Here is a 25,529-nt window from a genome sequence, read left to right on the forward strand (position 1 = left end):
TTTCTCACACTTTGAAGACCAAGACTCCAAGCTTTCTAGCTAGTTACCATCCTACCTACCGATCTATTACTATTTACCTCCCCTAGGCCAATGGCTAAACAGTGCATCAGACAGATCCCAAAAGAGTAATTTCTTACATTACCACTAAGGAGCTCTCCGACAACAGTTCTTCCTGTTGGGGATCTTCAGCTCAAAGCTTTCCACCTATGTCAGCTTTGGATTCCTGACTTTATTCCTTATCAAATCTCTCAACACCACTGACTCTCCAGTCACCCCTAGTAACCACGGAAGTTACAAGCTATAGAAGAGCATGGTTCTCAAGGTTATTTCTTTCCCAGCATGCCAAAGGGTGACATACATAACTTCTCTCAATTCCCACTACCTCCACCTTATTCCAACCCACTAGTATCTCTCAAATAATGCATCTTTTTCAAGCAATTCATCCTAACTGGTTTTCCTCTTTTAAAACAAACAAACAGCAACAGGGTCTTGCTACGTGACAACACTTTGGCCTCAGCCTCCCAAGTAGCTGGAACTCGAGGTAACTGATACCACATTGGGCTTTTAGGGTAGGCTGGGACTTGAATTCTGGCCTCCCATGTGGACTCAGCCTTCTGAAGAGCAACATCTACCAGGCCACACTGCTGTGGCTAGGGCTACATCCACGTTTAACCCGTTGGAACATCTTCCTCTCCATTTCCATGAACTCTGGCTTGCAACACCTATTTCTGTTTCTTCTCTTTTACTCAACTGTCTAGATGTTTCTTGGGTTATGTCCTGATAAATGCTTTCTAAGTTGAAAATAGTGTAAGTGTAAAATGCATTTTATACACCTAACCTACCAATCAGTATAGCTTAGACTAGCCCACCTTAAACATGTTCGAAATACGTACATTAACCTACAGTTGAGCAAAACCATCTGACACAAAGCCAAATTTATAATAAAGTATAAAATACTTCATGTAACTTATTGAGTACTGCACTGAGAATGAAAAACAGAATGGCTCTACGGGTACTTGAAGTACAGTTTCTACTGCATGTATATGACTTTCACACTACTGTGGTAAAAAAAACCTTAAGTCGAAACACTGAGTCAGGGACTATCTGTCTTCTCAAACTTCCTTTTCTGACACATCACCTTTGCTTCTAACCTCTCTGTGGACTCTGCACACTCCTTTATTCTCAGCAGCACTGCCAATTCCTAGTAAGAGGCCTTACCAAAATTCAGCCCTCAGATTAGCACTTGGCAAGAATGACCTCCCCAGAACTAGACACTGACCACAGCTCTGAAACAGAAGTAGAGCCATCACATTACTGTCTTCCTGCCCAGAGACCTTCAAGATCTCCCACTGACCAGCAATATGCAGGGACAGGATCAAACCAGTAGCCCATTCCCAGGCACCTCTACTTCAAAATAAAAACTTCCCTGATGCTTATCTTTCCTTCCAGAGTCTCCTTTCTGGTTCTCACAGCACCTTACAAGGCTTTGCTCATGGTCACACTCAGTACATACAACCCCCTGCTCACCTTTCTGCTGCAGACCTGCCAGCCAGGGGCGTTAGTATCAGTCTGGGAATATTCTTGTCTCAGGATTTTAGGCTGTGGCTCAATTTTCACAGCTAGAGCTCAAAACTCATCACATAAATGTAAAGCTGTGGGGGCTTTTTAAACATTGTGTACACCGAGGATAAGAGGATAAAAAATAATCATCCCAATGGCATCTTAATCAAAATGATACAGGATGCTTTTTCCCAGGGAGACACAGAGATGAAGAAAGTGTCTCCTAATATCAGTTTCCTCATGTCAAACAACCAAGATGGGTCTACAGAAAAATGTAATCAATAGAGGGGAGAAGAAAAACAAGACAGGAGGGGGCAGGGAGAAGTGATGCCTATGCACTTATTCTAAACGATCCTCTGGACTGCACTGCAGCCCACCCTTCCCAACCTGCTGGCTTTCTTTCTGTGGCTGTGTACCTGTTGCTGCTGCTCAGAGGGGAGCTCGACCTCCACCCCATGCCCTCCAGTTACGTCTGTTTTTGCCTATCTCCCTTTACTACCCAGGCCCTTCTGCCTCTTCATTAATCCTTCTACTCCTCTACTTCTACTATTCCCTCAATGTCAGTTACCCAGCTAGCCAGAGGTTTAGACCTCTCTAGTCTATTGACATGGGTCCTTGAAGATCCAGACCCAAATTCCCAGTACTTGGGGGCTAGGGAAGAGAATCATGTCACTCTCTAGCCCTTGCCTTCCCCTAGAGACTTAACAGCTCACCCAACTGCTACCTTCAATGACAGCTCAAGTATCAGATTAGCCTCCCTGACAATACCTCAGAGCCTTGGTTAGTATATTTCCACTCTGACCTTCCCCTCCTGCCCACACCTGATTGACTAAAACTCTCTTAACCCTCTTCTAGCCTCCATACTCTCACTTACAGCATTCCAGTAAGACCTTCCAGCTTGAATGTGAGAAATTCCATGCAACTGATACAGATAATTCAACTAACTGAATAGTGAATTGGTTTGCCAGGTTCAGTCTTCATTCTCCCTCTCCCTCATTTTCCACATTCTCACCAATGAGCCTGTAATCAAGGTCAGTTTTGGGGGGCTTAGGCCAATTCATCCTGGTTTATGTGCTGTGAGCCCCTTTCTTTAACAGTTCTGAGAAGCCTCAGGGTGACTTAGTTTTCTCCAGTCTCCTAAATGTCTTACAATGTGAGGCCTATGGGACCCTTCCCCACACTAAGAGCAGGTGATCACCCCATCCTCCATGCCCCCACTGTACTAAGCCCTCACCTATGTAATGTAGTTACCACACCGCTTACTGGTTGTTACATCTTTGTCTGTCCTCCTGACTATGAGCTTCTTGAGGGTAGGGACAAGTTTGTATTCTTTCTATCTCCAACATTTAACACAGAGCTTGAAGTTGCTATCTAAGGAGTAAAAAGAGGCCTTTTATTGCCTCTAAAGTGGTCACAATGAGGTCTTTCCCATTCTTTGCTGATTTAGTTGGTTTTGTCAGGTCCAACAAAAACTTTAAAAGGCAGCTCAGTGTCACTGCTATTTTACAGTCCCTGATTTCATTCACCATTTATCAATAGCACTATTCTTTAACTCTTCCCCTCCACCAACCTTAGCCCAGCGCCTAAAACAAAATCTGCATTCCTACAGCTGTCTGGGCTCTAGGGGAGCCACCAGGATAATAAGAGGCTAGGGGGGACGTTTCCTGATTTGCACTAAATTATGTGATGATTTTGTTACCAGTGACCCAGTGCTCCCCAAGGAAAACTCCTGGCCACCCCAGGCAACTCCACAGCTTAACTACACACTATGGCAGCTAAAAGGCATCAACACTGGGGAAGGTGGAGAAGCAGTCTGAATAGAGCAAATAAACCCACTTCGATCGGGCCTCTGCTATGCCAAACACACGCGGCAGCTCCACCATGCATCAGCGCTCCATGCCCCGAGATGTATATTTTACTTCTGCATTGCTATGTCTGCTCCAAATAAAGACAGGCCCTTTGGCTTTCATGTAAAGTTAACAACACAGCCAAGACCTGGACACAGCAAATGCTTGTTCCCATTCAGGGAGCACTGATGAGAAGCCCCAGTGAGAGTCAGGGGAGGCCCATCCCCATGAGAGACCACCAGGAACCTCCAGCCTGTGGAGGAAGATGGCTTTGGAAGGGGGAGGGGGAAGCATCATATTTACAGAGACAGTGACAAAAGGGACAAAAGGGCCTAATGATTAGCCCCATTTCCACCACCATCACTAGCCACCAAAATAGGAATTCATTTATAGTGACCCTGGAAGGAGAGATGTGTTAAAGCAGAGAAAGAGCTAAAAAGAAAGGCAATAATTGGTCTGATGGGCAGGGGAAAAATTATTCCAGGAGTCGGGAGCCTGTGCAAGAACACTTACGGCTCGCACAGTCTTTCTATCTCCAACATTTAACACAGAGCTTGAAGTTGCTATCTAAGGAGTAAAAAGAGGCCTTTTATTGCCTCTAAAGTGGTCACAATGAGGTCTTTCCCATTCTTTGCTGATTTAGTTGGTTTTGTCAGGTCCAACAAAAACTTTAAAAGGCAGCTCAGTGTCACTGCTATTTTACAGTCCCTGATTTCATTCACCATTTATCAATAGCACTATTCTTTAACTCTTCCCCTCCACCAACCTTAGCCCAGCGCCTAAAACAAAATCTGCATTCCTACAGCTGTCTGGGCTCTAGGGGAGCCACCAGGATAATAAGAGGCTAGGGGGGACGTTTCCTGATTTGCACTAAATTATGTGATGATTTTGTTACCAGTGACCCAGTGCTCCCCAAGGAAAACTCCTGGCCACCCCAGGCAACTCCACAGCTTAACTACACACTATGGCAGCTAAAAGGCATCAACACTGGGGAAGGTGGAGAAGCAGTCTGAATAGAGCAAATAAACCCACTTCGATCGGGCCTCTGCTATGCCAAACACACGCGGCAGCTCCACCATGCATCAGCGCTCCATGCCCCGAGATGTATATTTTACTTCTGCATTGCTATGTCTGCTCCAAATAAAGACAGGCCCTTTGGCTTTCATGTAAAGTTAACAACACAGCCAAGACCTGGACACAGCAAATGCTTGTTCCCATTCAGGGAGCACTGATGAGAAGCCCCAGTGAGAGTCAGGGGAGGCCCATCCCCATGAGAGACCACCAGGAACCTCCAGCCTGTGGAGGAAGATGGCTTTGGAAGGGGGAGGGGGAAGCATCATATTTACAGAGACAGTGACAAAAGGGACAAAAGGGCCTAATGATTAGCCCCATTTCCACCACCATCACTAGCCACCAAAATAGGAATTCATTTATAGTGACCCTGGAAGGAGAGATGTGTTAAAGCAGAGAAAGAGCTAAAAAGAAAGGCAATAATTGGTCTGATGGGCAGGGGAAAAATTATTCCAGGAGTCGGGAGCCTGTGCAAGAACACTTACGGCTCGCACAGTCGTCATAACTCAGCCCCCTCAAGCATTTTGTGCTCTGCTTATGGTGTTAACTTTAATGTCTTAACATATAACACCATCCACACTAACACAAAATACTACACACGCCAGATGAGGCTGAGTTATAGTTGCTGGGGGAAGCATAACTTTGAATTTCCTGATTTTGGTGCATTTAATCTCAACCATAATGTTACATTAACGTCGGTTTTGCATTTCATTTCCTAGTTTAGAAGAATAGCGTCAGCGCCTTCTCTTGTCTGTACTGAAAAAAAGTGCAGGCTGACAGGCCACAGGCAGAGGGACCGCAATCCAAGGACCACAACCCAATTTCCTGCTACAAAGCCTGGCCCAACCCTTCCAACATAGAGGAGCTGCAACCAGGACAAGTGAATGGGGAGGGCATGATGAGTTCTTTCTCCAGAACTGCCTTTCCGTCCACTTCGAGAGGATAGGAACCACGCACAGAGAGAAGAAAAGAAGCTAAATATGGTGCAAAGAGCAATGGGGGTGAGGGGCGGAAGGGAGATCCTGCCTTCTTTCAGCCTTGAATGGAGGAATGAGGAATAGTTTGATTTGTAGGGATCTTAACCAATTTCCTGTAAAGTTTCCCAAAATGTCTCTTTCACAAAAGACTAATAATGATGTGCCAGCTCTGGGTCAAACTGAAATGCTCCAAACGCCTCTCTTCTACATTATTCCTTCTTCTCTGTCATCATCAACTTTCCCCCCACCCTAACCTCCAAAAATAACCCAGCATCTGGACAATTTTCTATAAAAGAGAAACTCTTTCCTCATAGTTCTAACTCAAAATGCAGATGGAGTCTCTTCAAGGTTCTGTAAAAAAGAAGGGAAAAAAAAAAAAGGCCCCTGTGGACGAAGACCAAACACTAGAAAACCTCAACCCCAAAGGTCATTTTTCTCCAAAGTTATGGGTACTTGAATACAGATGAGAAGGAGAACAGTCGGCAGGGCTGCTGCAGAGCAGCGAGAAAAAGACTGCCCAGGAGCCTGATGGATGGCCAGAGAGAACTCGGGGAGGAGGCGGGCAGCCACCAGGATGTCAGCTCTCCAGATGGGGTGTGCTGGGCCACCCCCTCCCTCCTGGCCATGCGAACAGCTGAGGTTACTGCCTCCTCCCCACGTGCTGTGGCCTGTACCTCATTTTCCTCACTTACATTTGCTTTGGTCTCTTCTGAACACGGAGGTGGTGAGAGAACTTGCCCCAAGGTTAAAGATGCACAATTAAAGATCCCACCAAAGCTTTCAGGCTGCTCTCTGGGCCTCAGGGTCACAACAGCCATCATTCGATGCACATCCACACCAAATGAGCAACACAAACTCCTGCTAGTGAGGACAAAAGAGCCAGGCTTCTCCTGTACCAGATAAAAATCTACTTCTCTATCAGGAAACAATCCCTAAAACAAGAAAGGAACCACATTTCTGAAACTTAGAGCCTTTAAAACATTGAAAACCATTTAAATTAACATTTAAGTGAAAACATGTTTTCAAATGAAAATAAGTCTCATATTCAACTGATACCTATCACACTAAATCTGAATCAAAACATTTATAACAAATAACATGAGTGGAAAAACCAGAACACGAAAGCCTATTACTGGCAAACGAACCACACCAGTTTCACCTAGCTGAACAAAGTACAAAAATAAACAGCAAAAATGATGACAAATGGAAAATACCAGATATTTTACCATGTTTATAACCAACATTATTACTCACCCAAGTACAACAGAGCTTACACCTGTTAGTTTTTCACGATGGCATTCCTTCAGGATAGTCCCAATAAGCTGACTCGGGGACTTCTAAAAACCAGAGACAGATGAGATAAATGAATCTCATGCCAAGCCTCCTATACGACTGGCCCAAAACCTGTTTCTGCCTCCTACACACCTAGAGGTTCATCGTATTCTCATAAGAATCTAAAGTGTCCTATGCAGAGGTCTCGAGGGTTGAAAGTTCCTGGTCAGGAGAAGAGCGGGGATGGTTCTCATTCTCAATCCCAGCCACAGCCCCAGAGGCGTGCGGACCTTACCGATAAAGAACCTCTATCATGTGGACAGCCATCAAGCCATTCTGAGACAGCACCAGAGAAGGCCGATCTACCTTAAACACCATATTCTAGGCTTTTTAATGTCTCTTCTGGAAGTTCATTCTTATACCAAACTGTTCCTGCTTCCATCTAAATTAATTTCTTTTTTGTAATTATTAAAATGAAAATCAAGTTATTATCATACTCCTTGGAACAACTACTCCCCACATGAATTTATTAGTCACTAAAACTATATTTGATTTCTTTTCTTTCTTAGTAGGCTCTGTTTCCGGTGACTCTAAAGAATTTTGTTCCTCTTATCCTGAGCTTTTCCAATTTCTCAAATTCCTTTGTTAACCAGAAGACCTAAACAGTACAGAGGTTCTAATGAGAACCTGGTCTATGACAACCTTAACAGTTCACTATTATATCTGGGAATGACAACTTCTCTAGTCCATCATCCAAGCTTTCTCTGAATCCTATCAGGATCGGGCTACTTGCATACCTTAAGATCCCCCAAAAAAGCTACCTATGCCTTTCCTGATGGTGGTCTGATGGGTAGTCCAACATAGATGTCTGGCTTAAACTCACCTTCCCACCTGTTGATCCCAGCATTGTAGAGGCTTAATGAAGTCAAGATGCATTACATTTATCACTTGCCCTAGATCCACTCAAATCCATCACTATGTCACAGTGAGAAGTTAGATTGATCTGACAGGATTTGCTCTTCTTCACAAACCCATGTAAGTTATTACTCAGTACCTCACACTCTTCTAGCTGTTTGCTGATTGATTATCTGACGATCAGGTCAAGTATCTTCTTTGGAATCACAGTAAACTAACGGGTCTATAATTTCCAACATCATTCGTATTCCCCTTTTAAAGATAAGCAAGACAGCAAATGCTTCTTCCTGCGTTCTCTAAAGTAACAGCTAATGCTTTGCTAATAATGAACCAGGGCAGCCAATTCCTTAAGTGCCCTTGGAATCACATCATCAGGGTTCATTGATTTTGGAGATAATCTTTAATCAGGCCCAGATCCTGGTAAAACAGTAAGAAGCCCTAACTCAGCCTGGGTCTAGAAGGCCTTGTTGCCTAAGCCTGGGAAGGAAGTTTGTGATACAAGTGATTTAAATTTATTTATGTCTTCTGCATTGTGATAAACAAATAAGTAAAAAAAGAACAAAAAATAAAAGGAACAACGCCCTTGAAAGAGAGATGAAAGGTGACATAGACAGACCAAATTAAGACATGAATCAGGCTTCACCTTCAGGAACATTGACAGGATCCTCTGTAGGACAAGGGAACAAAGCTACAAAATTATCTAAGCTTATCATCTAACTGAAAAGATAAGAAATACAGGTACATAAAGGCATTCCAGGAAGCAGAAAGTAGTAAATGTAATAATAGAGGTGCCAAGAGATTATGAGGGTTCAGAAGAGGGACAATGCAATACTGATATGTTTGATTTTAGACTTCTCTTCCCATACGTCTTACTCAGTGACTGAAACCTCCAACAGTAGATAGGGATCCCGGTTTCCTAACCTGGAAAAATCTACATAACCAAAATTCCCAACCTACCAGCTAGGCACACCTACCATACCAAAGAAATCCCAGTAGTTTGGGGAGGCAGAGAATAAGACTCTACAGCACAGGCAGGATCACAAGGCAAAGGAAGTGTTGCTTAGGTAGCCCCCAAGCTGCATTCCTTTTATCTTTTCTCTTTTTCTTTTTCTTCCTTTCTTTTTTTTTTTTTTTGAGAGGTTTTTGCTACAGGGTGTGTGCGTTCACCAGAAAGACAGAGAGAGACAAAGAGACAGAAAGCAAGAAATCACCCCCCCAGGGGGGATGGCCACGTCGTAATCCCTTCTCCTCTCGGGATCTTGGGCACGCACGCACACGGGCCCAGCATGAGCTTAAGCCACTGGGTCCGGGACTCGAACCGCTGCCAACTACATGGGAGTCCAGCGACATAGCCATTATGCTAACTGCTGGTCCCTATTCCCTTTTTATCTTAAGTGCCTTCCTTTCGGCACTTATCTAGTTCCTATCTTCTCAAGAAGCCCTGATTCCAACCTCCAAAAGGCAGACCACTGCTTGAAGGTAACATAAGAAAAAGAAGAGAAAGGAGAAAGTAAAACGATTGTGACATTTGCATTATATAAAATAATCTACCATTATAAAGTGGTGGCATAGTGACTGGATTCCCACCTGGCCAACTGTGCTTCAAGTCCCGAATCTGGTGGCTTGCTCTCTCTCTCTCTCTTCGGTGAAACGAAGAATAAATAAAATTAAAGGAATAATTCTTAAAAAAAGGTCAAACGAAGAAAAAAAAATAAAATTAAAGGAATAATTCTTAAAAAAATTAAAATAAAAATTTATATGTATATATATATGTATATGTGTGTGTGGTCAAACGAAGAAAAAAAAATAAAATTAAAGGAATAATTCTTAAAAAAATTAAAATAAAAATTTATATGTATATATATATGTATATGTGTGTGTGTGTGTATATAAACCTTCCCCTCTTCCTGGGAAAAAAAAAAAAACATGAGAAATGAACCTTACTTTTCTCTACCTCCCAAGTACCTAATGCTAGGTCCTTTCTTCCTCCTGCTTATTATGGAAAGCTACTCCCACAGCAACCTGTCTGCGCAACCCAGTGTGACACACCCTATACCCCAGCCCTGCAAGGAAGAATTTCAGCATACCTGAGGTGCCCACACTATAGTGAACTGCCAAGTTAGCCTCCAGTCATTCCCTTAAATATCATGCACTTCACCAACACCTAGCACAAGTGTCGCTCTGCTGCTAATCCAAGTCTCCTAAAAGCATTGCCTTGAAAGGTAAAAGGTCTCTGAACACAACTGGTGACTAACGGGAAAAAAGTAAGCAAAGAAATTTTCCTTTCTGACAGACCAAAAATGGTAGTTGTTCGAGTTATCTAATTCTACATAATGAATCATCCCAAAACATGTGGCTTAAAGTATCAATAAACATTTGTTATCTTTCACAGTTCCTGCCAGGAATTTTGGAGCTCAGCTGGCTGGTCTGGCTCTGGATTTCTGCTGAGGTTGAAGTCAGATGTCCACTGGGCTGCAGTCATCTGAAGGCTCAACTGGGGCTGGTGGATTCACTTCTCAGATAGCTCATGATTGGCTAAGAGACTCAGTTCCTGTAACACATACCACTTCACGAGACTGCTTGAATGTCCTTCATAGTATGGCAGCAGGTTTCTCCCAGACCAAGTGATCCAAAAGAACAGGGTGGACTGCAATGTTTTTTATAACTGAGCCTCAGTCATTTCTTCCAGTATATTCTACTGGTTATATAGGGCTATCTCTGATTCAGTGCAGGAGAGGAACTACCTAGGCTGTGAATACCAGGAGGTAAGGATCACTGGGGTCATCCTGGAGGCTGCCAGCCACAGTACTCCTTAATGGAACAAGCAGCAGTAACAGGAGAAGTGAGGAGGAAAGGAAAAGGAGAGGAAGGATGGGAAAGAAGGAAATAGTTTGATTCCAAAGGCTGAGAGCAGAGAGAAACAATGTGCCCAGTTTTTCCCAGAGACTTCTTAGGTCTACCTTACCCTAGCATACCTGAACCAAGTCCTGCTTCCTCGGCAGGAACTGCAAATGAACAGCTAAAGGCCAGAAGACATGAGAAACCTCCTCTGGATCCCAGAAAACAGGACTGTCCTCCCCTCCCTTTTTGCCCAACCCACCTTTTCTGAAGCAATGATGCAACAGTTACCTGAGGATGAATCTGTGGCTTGTCACACGTGGCCTCAAAGTCCAGCACTAAAAAGTAGTGATACCTCTGGGGAGGGAAGGACACCATTGCCGCCATGGATGCGCCAAAGCCGTGGGCCGCCAGCTTTCTGGTGGATATGGAGCAGAACTCCGGAACACCACAGGGAGAAAATAAGTGGGAACCCAGCACTTTTCTTGCTCTTGAAAGTAAATACGAAGAAAATCGAGCTGCTCCAGTCTGTAAAGGTGCTAGCATTGAACATCCAGAAGCATCTAAAACTTAGGGGAGGAAAGTTTAAAAAAAAAAAAAAAAAAGAACAGAGAGCCTGAGTTACTCCCCTCCCACTGTGGCCCTGTTCCATCTAGTCTTCAGGAATATCCACGAAACATGAGCCACTCCCCAGTGTTTCTGAGCCCCCTTTCTAAATCACTGTATGTGTTACTAGAGTTCAAGACCCTAATACCAGCACCTGCAGCATTATTACAGCTCTGAGTCCCAGATCGTTCTCAGAACAACATGCAACACTGGCCTTCATCTTTAAATGGAGCTCTAAAGTTCAAAAGAGAGAAGAGAGAGAAATTCTGTGGTCACTTCTCAGGTGGCTACAGTTAACAGTAAAGCCAAGCGTCCCAAAGTAACATGAGATGATCTAGTTGCACCATCAACACTGGGAGCTAAGCTGACTCCCAGAAACGGTGGAAAATGTCCAAGGCTCTCTCCTCAGTTCGATCAGGAGCCATTTGCCCCTAGTTTTCTGTCTTTATCATGACATCTCCATATATATTCTCCCTTCTCTCAATGTGAAAGTGAGCAAAGCCAACCACAGGGGAGTTTGCTCACAATTTTCTGGCAATTCCCAACCCCCACACTAGTAAGTGGCACCCTGGGGGAATGAACAAGCCTGGAGAGCACAGCTGGCAACAGCCTTAGGCCTTCTCATTTGCTGCCTTTAGACTCACTCTCTCCTAGAGGCCCTGAATGACTGCGGGACTTTTTAAATAGGGAAGAAAAAGAGAAAACCCAGATGTGGCAGTAATGAGAGCATTGCTAAAAGTCTAGTAAAGTTTTCTGAGTGAACATGTGCAAAAAAAAAAAAATTAAAATCACTTTTCCTTTAAAAGCTTTCCCTTTAAATTTGCAGAATGTCTGCTCCTCAGAGGGCTAACTAAATATAAAAATCAAAGCCTAAGTTTTACTCACAAATAACTCAAGCTTCCTACAAAAAAAAAAGGAAACAAAGCAGAAATTTTGAGTTTTTCCAAGCCACTCAAATTTCCCTTTACTTTAGTCCTAAACAAGAAATCTCACTCTTCAGTACAAAAATGGTCATCATATATGTCTTCTGATGGCCCATTCCAACAGAGCCTAAGGCCTGACTCTGCAAGTAAGCATGTGGCTCACCAGGATATAGAGGGATAGCACCCTATAAAGCCCAGAGCACCCTCAAAGGCAATGGGGTCCTCACTATCTGAATGGAAATGGACAATATCCACTATCACTTCTCAGCTCTCTCCTGACTCACCAGGTGAGCTACAATTCGCCTGCATATTTGTTATTGGGTTGTCAGAAAAGTCATGACATATTTTTCTATGTTCTTCTATGCAAAAATGCATCATGACTTTTCTGATGACTCAACAGTGTATGTTAGGTGGGTCCTCAATTTCCCTAAAACTACAGAGAGACTATGGGGATTCAGTAGAGCCAAGACTGAGCAGTATTTTAAGTTCTTCATAGATCCTGCACAAGCACAGCATTTATTCTCACCATTGCCTTATAGCCTCTTCAAAAATGCAGCCCAATCTCCAGGCCAGGTAGATAAAGGCTGGCTTGAATTTCCCTATGGAATCCCTTGGGAAGCCAAAAGGGTCAATATCCCTTTGAAAGCCAGACTCCAAAATAACTCTACATCACCCACTCCTGAACAGTCCTGGAAGCATTGCTGAGATGGGAGACCCCAATCTGCTCAGATTACTCATTCTAGTTTGAATCCAAAGTCTCTTGGGGCCTCAAAACTCTTAACCTGCAGGGTCAGGTCATGCATAAGGACTGTTGAAAGTCTTAATGTTCTCCAATGTATATATAGTATACATAGTCTCTGTAGTTAACCAGATCCTGTTTGCCAAACACCACTGGGAATTAAGCATCACAATTAAGGAGGGCTTCCAGGTTTGAATTCTGGCTTTATTGCTTATTAGCCATGGCACTTTGGACAAGCTGTTCTTCAATTCCTCACCTGCAAAATGATGATAATAATAGCAGCTACTCCTAAGTAAGAATGAAATGAGACATTCCATGTAAAGCACTAAAAGCAGTGTCTGGCATATGAGAACTCAATAAATTACTATTACTACTACTACTACTATCCTACTGGGCTCTGCCTACCTGACCAAACTTGGATCTCTAAATCCAATTAATGCACGAAGCAGCCTCAAAGAGTAACACCCCTGTCTCCTGCATCCTTTGAATATTCTGACCTCCCATAGAACATACTATATATACCCTATGCCCTCCCATGCACAACACATTGATGATCTCTTGCCTGCAGACCTTGCTTTTCCACCTGATTTTCACTCACATCAAAAAGCTTCTTACAGAGGTCTTTTTTTTCTTTTCTTTTTTTTCTTTTTTTTTTTTGAGAGGTTTTTCCTATAGGGCGCGTGCGCTCGCCAGACAGACAGAGAGAGACAGAGAGACAGAAAGCAAGAAATCACCCCCCGGGGGGGGAAGGCCATGCCGCAATCCCTTCTCCTCCATTCTCCTCTTGGGATCTTGGGCACGCACGCACACGCACCCGGCGTGAGTTTAAGCCACCGGGTCCGGGACACGAACCACGGTTGACTACGTGGGAGTCCAGCAACATAGCCATTACGCTAACTGCTGGTCCCTCTTACAGAAGTCTTGAGAGCAGACATTAGGAGGCCAGGCCTCCACATGTCAACAGTAATTGGATTCCATACTTTCCTTACTTGTAACAACCAAGTTCAGCTCAAGAAACAAAAGGTAGCTCGTCTTCCCTTCCTGGAAAATTCAATTCTAGAGTCATTAAGTACATCAGAGGAAGGCAGGTATCTATACTAGTTGGAGGTGGAGGAACCAATATGGTCTGGGGTAGTACCAGAGTCCAGGCAGGGTGCAGAGGTCACCCACACAGAGGTGAGAAGGTACCGAGCAGCATGTCAGATCCAAGTGCAAGTGTAGAGGGCATCCATAGTGGAGGGTAGTCTGATGTGGGAAGCCAAGGGTAAGAAGCACTCATGAGAGGTAACAGGCAGTGGCAGCAATGGGAGATTAGTTACACATAGAGGGATGGATCAAAAAAGTGCATATAAAGGGACCAACAGATGGCGTAATGGTTATGTCACTGGACTCCCACATAGGCAACTGTAGCTTGAGTCCTGGACCTGGTGGCTTAAAAATTAAGTCAGATACACGTGTGTGCATGCTAAAATCCTGGAAGGAGAGTAGAGGAGAAAGGATTGCAGAGTGGTCATTCCCCCAGGGGGTGATTTCTCACTTTCTGTGTCTCTGTCTCTCCGGTGAGCATATATGCCCTAAAGCAAAAAAAAAAAAAAAAAAAAAAAAAAGAAGAAGAAAGAAGTGCATATACTAAGGATAATGGGAACCAGGTTTCTCATCATAAGAGAAAGGAGTTAAAATATGGAAAGAGGAAATTTGTGGTGTTAGATTGGAATTGGAGGTAAGAGTGTAAACTCATGGTTTCTGATATACATAGATATCAATAAATCTAGATGGAAATGTGAGTATGAATATATATACACACAAATACCTACGCACATGCATATACATTTTCTAGCTCTAAGGGGCAGGTCAGTGAGCAATAACACTCAATAGTAATGAGCACATTTTCTTCCTGCTGCCTTCTAAAAATCATTCTCTACTAAAAGAACCTCAGCTTCTTGGAGAAATGGCTGATTCCAGGGGCTGTCACAGAGAAAGTACATGATGAGCCTGGCACATCTTGTACCAGAAAGCAAGGAAATGCTCAAAAATGATGGGAACATGTCAAAAGTACACAGAAGTCACCCCAAAGGGACTAACACTGACCAATAAATAATGATAGTAATGGCTTACAATACAACAAATAAAATAGGAAACTAGGAGCCTATAAATAAGTAAATAAATTAAATTAAATTTTGACGAGGGATATTTTCTTAGTATCTCCTCACAAAATGCTTATTAATTATAACAGGAAATAATTTTATAATGAAGCCTGGCATACGTTATCTTAATCAAATGATCAAAATGAATATCATCAATGATGGAATAAATCAAAATGAGATACCATCTGAGAGGATGCAATAAAAAGGAAAAAACATCATTTCTGTTATATTCCTTCTGCAGATGCAAAACCTGAATCTAATCATAAGAAAAAATACTAAATGATGGGACCAGTGGGTGGCATGGTGGTCAAGGTGCTGGACACTCCCACATGGCCAACCAGGGTTCGAGTCCTGGACCTGGTGGCTTGCTTTCTCACTTCCTCTCTCTCTCACTCTCACCCTCTGTCTCTCTCTGGTCGAATTAAAAACTCAATGAATGAATAAACAAATAATAAAATAAATAGTTATTTTAAAAAAAAAAAAAAAAGCTAAATGCAGGCCAACCACACAGCATGGTGGTTAAGGCAGCTGGATCCCACATGGCCGAATGCTCAGTTCAAGCTCTGGACCCAGTGGCTTGAAAATATACTGGGCACATGTGCAATATGTGCTCAAAATCCTGTGAGAAGAATGGAGAAAGGAATGCAGCATGGCCACCCCCCAGAGGATACTTTCTCACTTTCTATCTGTGTGTCTCCTGCAGCAGGCACATGTGCCCTAAAACAAAAATAAATAAATAAATAACAGAAAGACAATAATCAGGCTGTAACCTTCAGAAATATCAAGGTCATGAAAGTCAAGGGAAGTTTACTTAGGAAAGTCTAAAGGAGACTAAAGAGATTTGATAACTAAATGCAACTCAAGATTCTAAAATTAGCCATTTTACTACAAAGAACAGTCCTGGGACAATTGGCCAAAAACAAATGGAGTTAGAGTAATGATTAGATGGAGATAATGTGCTGATGTTAATTTCCTGATTTTGATGCTTGTATTATGGTATGGTAGGTATGTCCCTGCTTATAGGAATATACAAAGTATTTAAGGAGATGGAGCACTGACTTAGCAACTTAACTCTCAAATGGTTCATGAAAAAATAGTATTTGTACTATATTTCCAACTTTTACATAAATTTGGGCTGTTTCAAACTTTAAAAGAATTATTATTTTTATTTTATTGTTTTGGAGAGTTAGTTTTTTGCTATAGAGCATGTGCGCTCACCAGAAAGAGAGAGACAGAGAGACAGAAAATGAAAAATCACCCCCCAGGGGGATATCCACACCGCAATCCCTTCTCCTTCATTCTCCTCTTGGGATTCTGGGCATGCATGCACACATACCCCGGCGTGAGTTTAAGCCACTGGGTCTGAGATTTGAACTGTGGTCAACTACATGGGAGTCCAGTGATATAGCCATTATGCCAACTGCTGGTCCCAAGAATTATTATTTTTAACTATGTACAATGTGGTTTAGAAATAAAACAAAACAGAACAGACAGGAGGTGGAGAGATCTTCCTAAAATGTTCAGAGGATAGGTTATATGCTCTCCTCTGACAGGGAGGATTGGCAAAGCCAGACTTCAAAGCTTCTCTCAATTCAAATTGTCTCTCTATCCAGCTGTCTCCATCAGAAGAGACCCTTCTCAATGCTCCCCGCACTAGCTCCCATCACTAGCTCCCCTCCCACTATAGGGCATTCTCAGGAAACACCCCTGAGCTCTCTGCAGCAGTCTCTCACCTGCCCTATACCCCCTGAAATCTCAGGGATTTCTCTTCTCTACCAACAGCTTTATACTTTTGTTACTGATTTGTAGAATATGTCCATCACTTAGGACATCAGCTGGGACTTTGAGTATCTAGCCAAACTCAAAAGAATCAGTTTATGATTCTGTGTATTTCTGCAAACTATCTTTCATTAAAGACCAAAATTTAGACACATTTATTCTCAGACATCCTTTGCCTTCTCCTAGCAAATTAAACATAGTAAGTAGCCTATGGCAAGGAGGAAAATAAATGATTTTTCTCTTCGAAATGAAGGGATCAGGTCTCCATTGGGGACAGGAGAGGGGTAAATAGGGACTGCCACAGGGCTAGCCTGATTTGGAGAAACAAGCCTACGCCACAGCCCCTGGAGGATGGTCTCTGTGCAGAATATTTACACAACAGACACCAATGGCTCCTCTACAGCCATTACTGCCTATCAGGTAAATAACACATGTGCCAAAACACACATTTAATGAGGGAAATAATATGCCTTTATAAAAAGACTCAATCTGTATTTACCTGAGAGACCAAAGAAGCACCAAATCACCAGATTAGTGGAACCACAGAGGAGTCGTTCTGGTGTCTTGGGTAAATAGACATTTTATAGCCTCCATTACTGGAGGAGGGAAGGGAGGGGTCATCCTTTAATATCCACATCCACAGGCTAAGGGATGGGAAAAGAAGAGCCCATCATGAAACACGTGGTCTACCCCCACTCCACCTCCCCAGTCACATATATTTGGAATCTCTGGGAGGGTATGGGTTCTTATCACCCTTGGATTCAACCTTTCTATTAAAAGCCAGATGGGGAGGCAGGGGTACATTCCAGAGAAACCAAGGTACCAGGAGTGGGTTCTAAATCCAGCTGAATGGATGCACCAGGGACCACTAAATCGTAGCTTCCTCAGTTCTCAGTCCTGGGGCAAGTCCCCAACCTCCAATCTGACCTATAACACAAGTACTCAGGCACCTGAGTCACAGAAGCAACAATGAAGTACATGGTAATACCTGGGACTCACTTGGTCAAAGGCGTTGTCTTGGGCAGCTAAAAATAGCCTGAGAAAAATATAAACAAATTGCATGCCTTCAAAAGTCATAATCTTCAATCTAATAAATGCATCCTTACTGCCAGAGCACTTTCTGTGAAAATCACAGATTGTCAAAGGTGAAAGAAAAACTAAGAGGAAGCAAGAACGCTAAAGCTGGGTCCTCACCTCAACAAAACACTCTTCCTCTACTACAAGTCTCCACCTATAGCTCTAGTTACAGTTGCTTCTACTCCAAAGCTAGGCAAAGCTAAACAGAGCTCCCCCAACATTAGAAGCAGCAGCTAATTCCAATGACCAGCAGAACTGGAGTCACTAAAGGCCTTTAGGAACATTAGATTCTGATGGCAACAGCGCAGGCCACAGTGGGGTCGCTCTGTCTCAGCAGCTCAAGGCAGCACACAGAAAGAAGTGACTGTGATTTGCCTGCTGTTTGCCAAATCATCAGCCATACCCAGTAGCCTGGACAAATGCCAAGGAACAATCCTAGACAACATCGCACATGATGTGACCCCATCGCACATGAGTGGGAGCAAGGCCTTGTTTCCTAATACACCATAAGTAGGCTAGAGATAGAGGGAGGGCAGAAAATGGCACTGTCATCCCTTTAAGCATATCCCATATGTGTAAACAGCATCTGACTCCAGAGGAGAGGTTCTCAGAATAGTTTATACCTCCTATACTTCTACTTCCAGGGAAAAATGGTGTAGAAGCCAAGAGTCATATAAGCTAGTTGTTAAATAACTCACTGGTTCAAATGTATGTAAATTCATTACATATTCTTTATAATAATACCTATATCTCTGGGGTTCAATTCATCCATACAAGATCTCTTTTCCGAAAAGACTCCTCTCAGGATTTGGGGCATACACACGCATGGGGCCAGGCATGATTTTCAAGTTGCTAGGTCTGGGACTTGAACCGTAATGTTGGACATGTGGGATCCAGCATCTTAACCTCCATGCCACCTGCTGGCCCAGGGAATTACTTTTGATACATGAGAAAGAAGAAAGGGAAACAGTTTTCTGAAAATTTACTATAAGTCAGGTACTGTATTGATGATTTACATATTTTACCTTATTGAATTCTCCCAACTCTCAAGCAAAAGAGCTAACAGTATTCCCACTTTACTCATGAGCAAGCCAAGACTCGGAGGTGCTCAGCTCTTTGGGGCCCTATTTTCCTGTGTTAGCCCACATTTTCTCACTAGGCTGATTCCCCATCAGCCATAGGCAGACAGTGCATATCAACTTCAGGTGTTTTCTTTTTTTTCTTTTTTTTTGAGGTACAGTGTGACTTTAACCAAAAATAATGCAACCTTAGGTAATAATGAAATCTATCCAAATTATTCAGATTCTTTTTTTTTTTTTTGGAGAGATTTTCACTGTAGGGCGCGTGCGCTCGCCAGACAGACAGAGAGAGACATAGAGACAGAAAGCGAGAAATCCCCCCCCAGGGGGGATGGTCACGCCGCAATCCCTTCTCCTCCATTCTCCTCTCGGGATCTTGGGCACGCACGCACACGAGCGCGGCATGAGTTTTAAGTCACCGGGTCCGGGACACGAACCGCGGTCGACTACGTGGGAGTCCAGCGACATAGCCATTACGCTAACTGCTGGTTCCCTCAGATTCTTTTTCATAATAACTTTGTTTAATAATGTCAAAAAAAATAATAAAGTATAGCCCTGAGCACAAAAGGAGAAACAGGAGGGCGTGCAACCAAAGCAAAAGAACTCAAAGCTTCTCCTCAAACAATTCCAGAGAAACAAACCTTCTCATTTTACAGAGTGGAAAAACTGGCAGGAGGTAGGGTTACAATCAGCTCTTGCTCAGGTCCTTAAAAATGATGTTTCCTTTCATAAATCTGTGCCTTGGCAAATACTACTCCCTCTGTATTAGAATGCACTTCCATTTTTTCATCAGGCAAATTATCACTCCTTCACAATCCAGCTCAAATTTGCCCTTTTGGTAGCTTTCTTTGATACCTCATCATGAAATTGCTGAGTGTGATCCAGTAGCACAGTTTATTCCTACTTCACAACTTTTATCTGACTATATTGTAAGAGGTTAGGTATCTATTTCTCCTACTACCAGCAATTTTTAAGGAGTTAGGAGAGAAGGATGGAAGACAGTAGAATAGGTACAGATGGGTGTGCGTGTAAAAAAGCATATTTGATATGACAGTTCTTTGACTAGTTTTGTCAGACCCTTTAATGCATTTTAAAATTTCAAACAGCCTTAAAAAAGAGCAAGAGATTTCCTTTTTTAATCCAAAAGATACCATGAGTTTTAAAAGTCTGAGAAACACTGCGCTAGATCCTTCAGGACAAGGACCACAGTCTTCTCATTTCTGTGTTCTCCTCACCCAGCACAAGACCAGGCACCAAGTGAGTATGAATTTCATTTGCTGAATGAATTAATATGTCCAAAGTCACAATGCCAACTGTCCTGGAATTAGAACATGCTAAAACAGAGCAGGGCCTAAACACCTAACAAAGCTGCTTTTCTTTCTTTCTCTTTCTCTTCTTCCTCCTAGCCCACCCCATTCAGTCCTCCCCAGCTAGAGAGAAAGAGAATTGCCTTGGTGCCAGAATACTATTAAAAGGATTAATTTAGGGACCGGTGTTTGGACTGTCACATCCAATCACTACCCACAGATCTACAGCTTCCCAAATCAGGCTCATGCAAAGAAGAATCAATTGCAAGGACACAGAGGGTCTGAACAGGCATACTAATGGCCTCCTGAGGTGCCAGCGGCCAGCTCTGACACTCCCATAAATTATCCGCCCTTTGATTTTACCTGTAGCTGTGGGGCACAAGGCACAATTTTGAACATATCAAAGCAATCCCTTGTAACCTGAGGCTCCCCAAGGAATGTCCCCAAAGGAGGAAAGGCTAAAAACAACGACCCAGAGGGAATCTGCTTCCCAACAGGGCTGGTCCTAACAGTCATCAATTAAAACCCAACAGAACCACGTGGATAAAGTGGTACCCAAATGAAGCCTAGCAAATCGGGAGAAGGCATGAATCAGACTGCAGTTCAGCAATGACTACATATCTCTCATTCAAGGGAAGAGAAATCACAGCAATAAACACAATTTCATCTGGAGGCAAATCTGCACTAGCTTTGACAGTACCTCTCAGTGTGATTGCCGGCAACTCGATAACCTTCCTGGGCCTCAGCTTCTTCACATGGTAGCAAGAACAAGAATGCTGACCACCTGATTCACTCCCCACAGTGGTGGCAAAAAGTAATAGAAAACATTCAAGGGGCATAGAAAAGCTTTAGGGCCACAAGGGTGGCAACACTAACAAGTGACCCAAGACAGACAAGGGGGAATGACTGGTCACACTTTGGTGAATTTCTACTGGGAGGTTGCTCACTCAATTTGCTTTATGATGGTGCTGGAACTAAGGTCTACCCTGAATGGGTTCTAAATGGATCTTCTAGGATTCTGAATGGAACTTCTGCTCTCTGAAAATTTTCCATTATGAAGAACAGTGTTTTGGTTGTAACTTTCTCCTATCTGCTGACTGCTACTGCCAGGAGCTATATTTCTGTCACACAGCCACAATGACACCTGTGAAGACCCAAGACATAGCAATCCAAAGGCCAAGTCACCCAACTACTGGTTGCTTTTTAAAAATTGTGTAAAATACTATTAATAACAAAAGTTATCAAGACACTGTGCTGAGAGCTTTACACATATTAAATCCTTTAACCAACTCTGTTAAGTCCAATTATCTCCACTTTACAGATAGGAAAGTGAAGCTCAAAGAGATGTCGCTTGCCCAAGATCACAAAGACAATATCAGTGGATCACTGGGAAAGTCATGACACATTTTTGCATAGAAAAATAAGTTGTGACTTTCCTGAGAACCTAATAGAAATGTTAGTTTTCCCTCCAGCAATTCAAGTAACTGGGACTTGTAGGGAGAGGAAGAAAACAGACATAGGACTCTCAGCTCTAATCTTCATTGGAAACTCAAATACTTTATTTGGTCTCTGTGCCTGCCAAATATAATTAAACCTGAGCTAGCAGACATTTCCAAAACTGGGAAAAGATTGTCAGTCTGCTATAGGAAAGAAAGAGAGAATGAGCAAGACAGAGAGAGAATGAGGACAATTCCCTGGGAAGCTTAGGAAAATGGGTCATCCTCTATGTACAGTTAAGGAGTTCAAAGCAACTGACATTATGCTAGGAGCCCCACAACTAAGATTGGTCTCCATTTTTCCATACTTCCTTCAGAAGAAAATAGTTCTCAGAACCTTTTTATTTACTCTAACCAACTTTCCCTTCCTATATCTTTCCAGTGTGTGAAATAGAGTTGGTATCGCCAACAAATTCCTCAGAAGACATCTCTTAAGCTTCAGTAGATGGCCAGGAAGTTAGTACAGAGAACCAATATACACATATATACAAAGATTTGGTTATATTCCATTTTTAAGGGCCAAAATACTACCACAAAAGGGAAAATATAAAATGTTACCCATGTAGCTGTCACAGCCTCCTTACTGGTATCTTTGCCTTCAATATTGTCTGTCCCTTTCGATCTATCTTTCACACCGAAACCACAGCAAATTTTTCAAAGCACTAATCTAATGTCACTCTACTCTTAAAACCTTTTAACAGCTTCTCACTTTCTTAACTCTGATTCAGGGCAAGGGTCAGCAAACTATGGTCTATGGGCCAAATCTAGCTGCCACCTGTTTTTATAAATAAAGTTTTATTGGAGCTATGTTCATTCATTTTCATGCTGTTTATGGCTGCTTTTCTGCATAACCACAGAGTTGAGTATAGCGGAGCAGTTGTGTTTGGCCTTGATCAAGCATATTACCAAAAATCAAATGAATGTGTTTCTTCCTATCATCTTAGGATGTGCAATTCTCAGAATAAAGGACTAGTCTGAGGCCGGCCTGTGGTGTGGTGGTCAGGGTGGTTAGATACCACATGGCTGGCTATACAGTTCCAGTCCCAGACACTGTGGCTTGGGAATCATGCTGAGCATGTGTGTCCAAAATCCTGTGAGGAGAATAGAGGAAAAGAGATTGTGACATGGTCATCCCCCTGGGGGAATGCTTTCTCACTCTCTCTCTCTCTCTCTCTCTTTCTCTCTCTGGTGAACATACATGTCCTGTAGCAAATATAAAAAGAAATAAATAAAAAGACTATTCTGGCTCTATTCAACCACCCTGAACCTAAAATAAGTGCTCATGAGATGCCCATAAAGAAATCATGACAGAATTCAAGAGTCTAGACCCCCTACCTACAATTCTGACCAGTCTATAGACTTTGGGTAAATCTCTATAGCATATGTTGAACATATGCTGCTTTATCAGATGAGATATCAGCAGAAATATACAATCCATACCAGCCCCCACCCACTACCCCTCAAGTCTAAGTACTCAAAAGAAAGTCAAGCCAACCTCAACCATGCAATATGATTCTCACCTCTTCTTACTTCGAAGATGCCAAGACTTGCAGCTGGAGATGCTGAAGGTTCTGTGAGAGCTGGAAAGCCCCAATGCTGTGGATAAATACACATCTCTGCAACAAGTCTATTTCAATACAAAGGATTAGATCCCTATCATCTCAAACTCAACTCAAAACTTTGGGATAACAGCTGTCTATTAGGAAAGACAGTGCCTCTACTGAGCTTTCAGGAACTATTTGTACTATATTTGTTTCTGGAATGATAGATTTCGTGTTTTCTAGTAGTACACTTTTCTTCCTAAGGAGGTTTACCTCCCTAGAAACACTAAAATGTTTATAGTATTTGAACTTGGGCGGACAAAAGCTATAGTTGTAGTTACATGAAGTTGTAGCTCTATGTAAATTTCAGAATCCTAGTGTAGTTAAGGAGGAGATGCTGGGAAAGCTGACAATATTCAGAACTCGGGAACTGTGGCTGCGCCAGGACTGGGGAGGGGACTGGTTGCCACAAACCCACAGGCCGTATGGCAAACAGCCACACACAGACCAAGAAGCACTTTCAGGATACTTCTAAGTCTGCCCGAGTTCTAAGAAAGTCAAAGTAACTAAATCCCAAGCCAAAAATATCGAAGATACCTATCTCATTTATCACCTAATTCAGCTCATCCAAAGGACTAAAAGAGGCCCAGAAGCCCGTGTAAGCTAGTGATGCTGTTAGCAAAAGAAACACCTAGGATCAAAGAAGCAATGTACCCTTACACACATTTAAGAATTTACTCTACTCAAATCCCCTGAGAAAAGGCCACTCACCAACTTAACTCTACCACAAAGAAAACATTTTTCAAAACAAAAGGGAATAAAAGCACTTTTATTTGGAAATTTCAAGTTTGGAGAGCTCTTAGCTAAGCTCTATGATCTAGCTAGCTGATTATTTACAGGATCTTTGGGCTGGAATTGTTAATGAGCTTTTAATTTGGAGTGCTTAAGTTGCCAAAGTGCTCTGAGCTCCAGTGAAGCACCACAGAATCCATAAAGGAAACCTTATCAATCACTTCCCGGCAGGTCCCTTCCCCCACCCCACCTCCTGATGAAAGGCAGCCAAGTGGGTTTCTAACCAAGATCACAGACACCCATTAGTGGAGTCACACTCCAAGTCCCTGTGTATAAATCGGCTTTTAAATGGTTTGGGATTCAGGTATAATATACTTAGGCTCCAAGCACGAACCCACTAAAACAAGGCATGCTGTGTATGATAAAGTCAGAATAAAGCAGAATTTGATGAAGCCAATTTCTGGTAGAAATCAAAAATCATTCAGCCAATCACAACCTACTATAGTTCAACCAGAGTATAATTTTTAGCCAATGGGATTCATGTTTTGCTGCCCTTCAGCTAGCCGACTGATGAAATGTCTGACAAGAGTAAATGCCATTAAAATGGCCAGACACCTCTAGAACAGGCAATGAAGGGCACTAAATTTTCGGTCGCAAAATCCAGCCCTGAAGACAAATCCACACCCCAATAAGGGGCCCCACATCCAGCATCTTCCAATTCAACAAGGAGCAGTAATACTTTGCAAGAATATCTTTTGCAATCAAGCCTCAACCGAGGTTCATGGGGTTTTTTGTTTTGTTTTGTTTTTTTAAGAAAACACCTGTTGCTGGTCCTTTTGCAGGAAAGGCAATCAGAAAAGTTAGCCAGGTTAGGCCCCTTATTCACTCCTTCCACTATCACTACTACAACCACTTCAGTTTTACAGAGGTAAACTGCTAACCATGTGTGTGTGTGTGTGTGTGTGTGTGTGAGAGAGAGAGAGAGAGAGAGAGAGAGAAGGCGAGCGAGAGCGAGAGAGAGAGAGAGAAGAGGGGTCCTCTATTGTACTATCTCCTTGCTATAGTTCTAGACTCTGGTCCTCTCCTCTCCTCTAGTAATTCCAGGTAAGAAATCCATCTCCTTCATCAACTCACCGAGTCGGTCTTGCAAAGCCCGGCCCCACTCCCCCTCCTCTAGGACGCTATTCAGTATATCATGCATGCAGGGTGAGCACATGAGCCAGCACCCCACACTGTAAAAACTGTGCGCCGCGACCCTCAACCCGCATGCATTAACCAGGGCCCAATCTCGGAGATAGAGGGGCTCTCAGCATCACCCACCCCGGGGTGTTGCCCCCAACTCGGGCCCATCCAAGTCCAGGGAAGCGTAAGAGGAGGGGCAGGGGGCCAGGAAACCAGCCCTCCTTCCCAGGGCCGCCCCCGCCCCCCGTCAGCAGCGGGAGAGGCTGTCGCCATGGCAACGCCCCCTCCTCGGGGCCAGCGCGGCAGGCTCCCTCCAGGTGCAGGCCCCGACGTCTCCCTCGGCCTCAGCAGGCGCTCAGAGCAGTTGACGGCGGAGGGCGCGGC

The 25,529-nt window shown here is 43.2% G+C and overlaps 1 protein-coding gene across 9 annotated transcripts in view; it reads right to left on the minus strand.

Moving 5' to 3' along the window:
* ERI3 (ERI1 exoribonuclease family member 3) overlaps nt 1-25,529 on the minus strand; it is a 144,657-nt gene that overhangs the window by 118,973 nt on the left and 155 nt on the right. For 2 of the 9 annotated variants that reach the window (XM_014589880.1, XM_027773917.1), the window contains exons 1-3: nt 25,284-25,523; nt 23,151-23,226; nt 10,772-11,049 (exon numbers count right to left, since the gene is read on the minus strand). In XM_014589880.1, the coding sequence (XP_014445366.1) occupies nt 10,772-11,049; nt 23,151-23,226; nt 25,284-25,418 (489 nt within the window). In that variant the 5' untranslated portion in view covers nt 25,419-25,523. Of the gene's footprint in view, nt 1-6,709; nt 6,793-10,771; nt 11,050-23,150; nt 23,233-25,283; nt 25,524-25,529 lie in introns of those variants that run through there. The other 7 variants (XM_006153776.3, XM_014589877.2, XM_006153775.3 and 4 more) reach the window with 7 other exon arrangements.

The sequence above is a fragment of the Tupaia chinensis genome, unplaced genomic scaffold, assembly GCF_000334495.1.
Source record: "Tupaia chinensis unplaced genomic scaffold, TupChi_1.0 Scaffold000387_1, whole genome shotgun sequence".
Classification (NCBI taxonomy): Eukaryota; Metazoa; Chordata; class Mammalia; order Scandentia; family Tupaiidae; genus Tupaia; species Tupaia belangeri.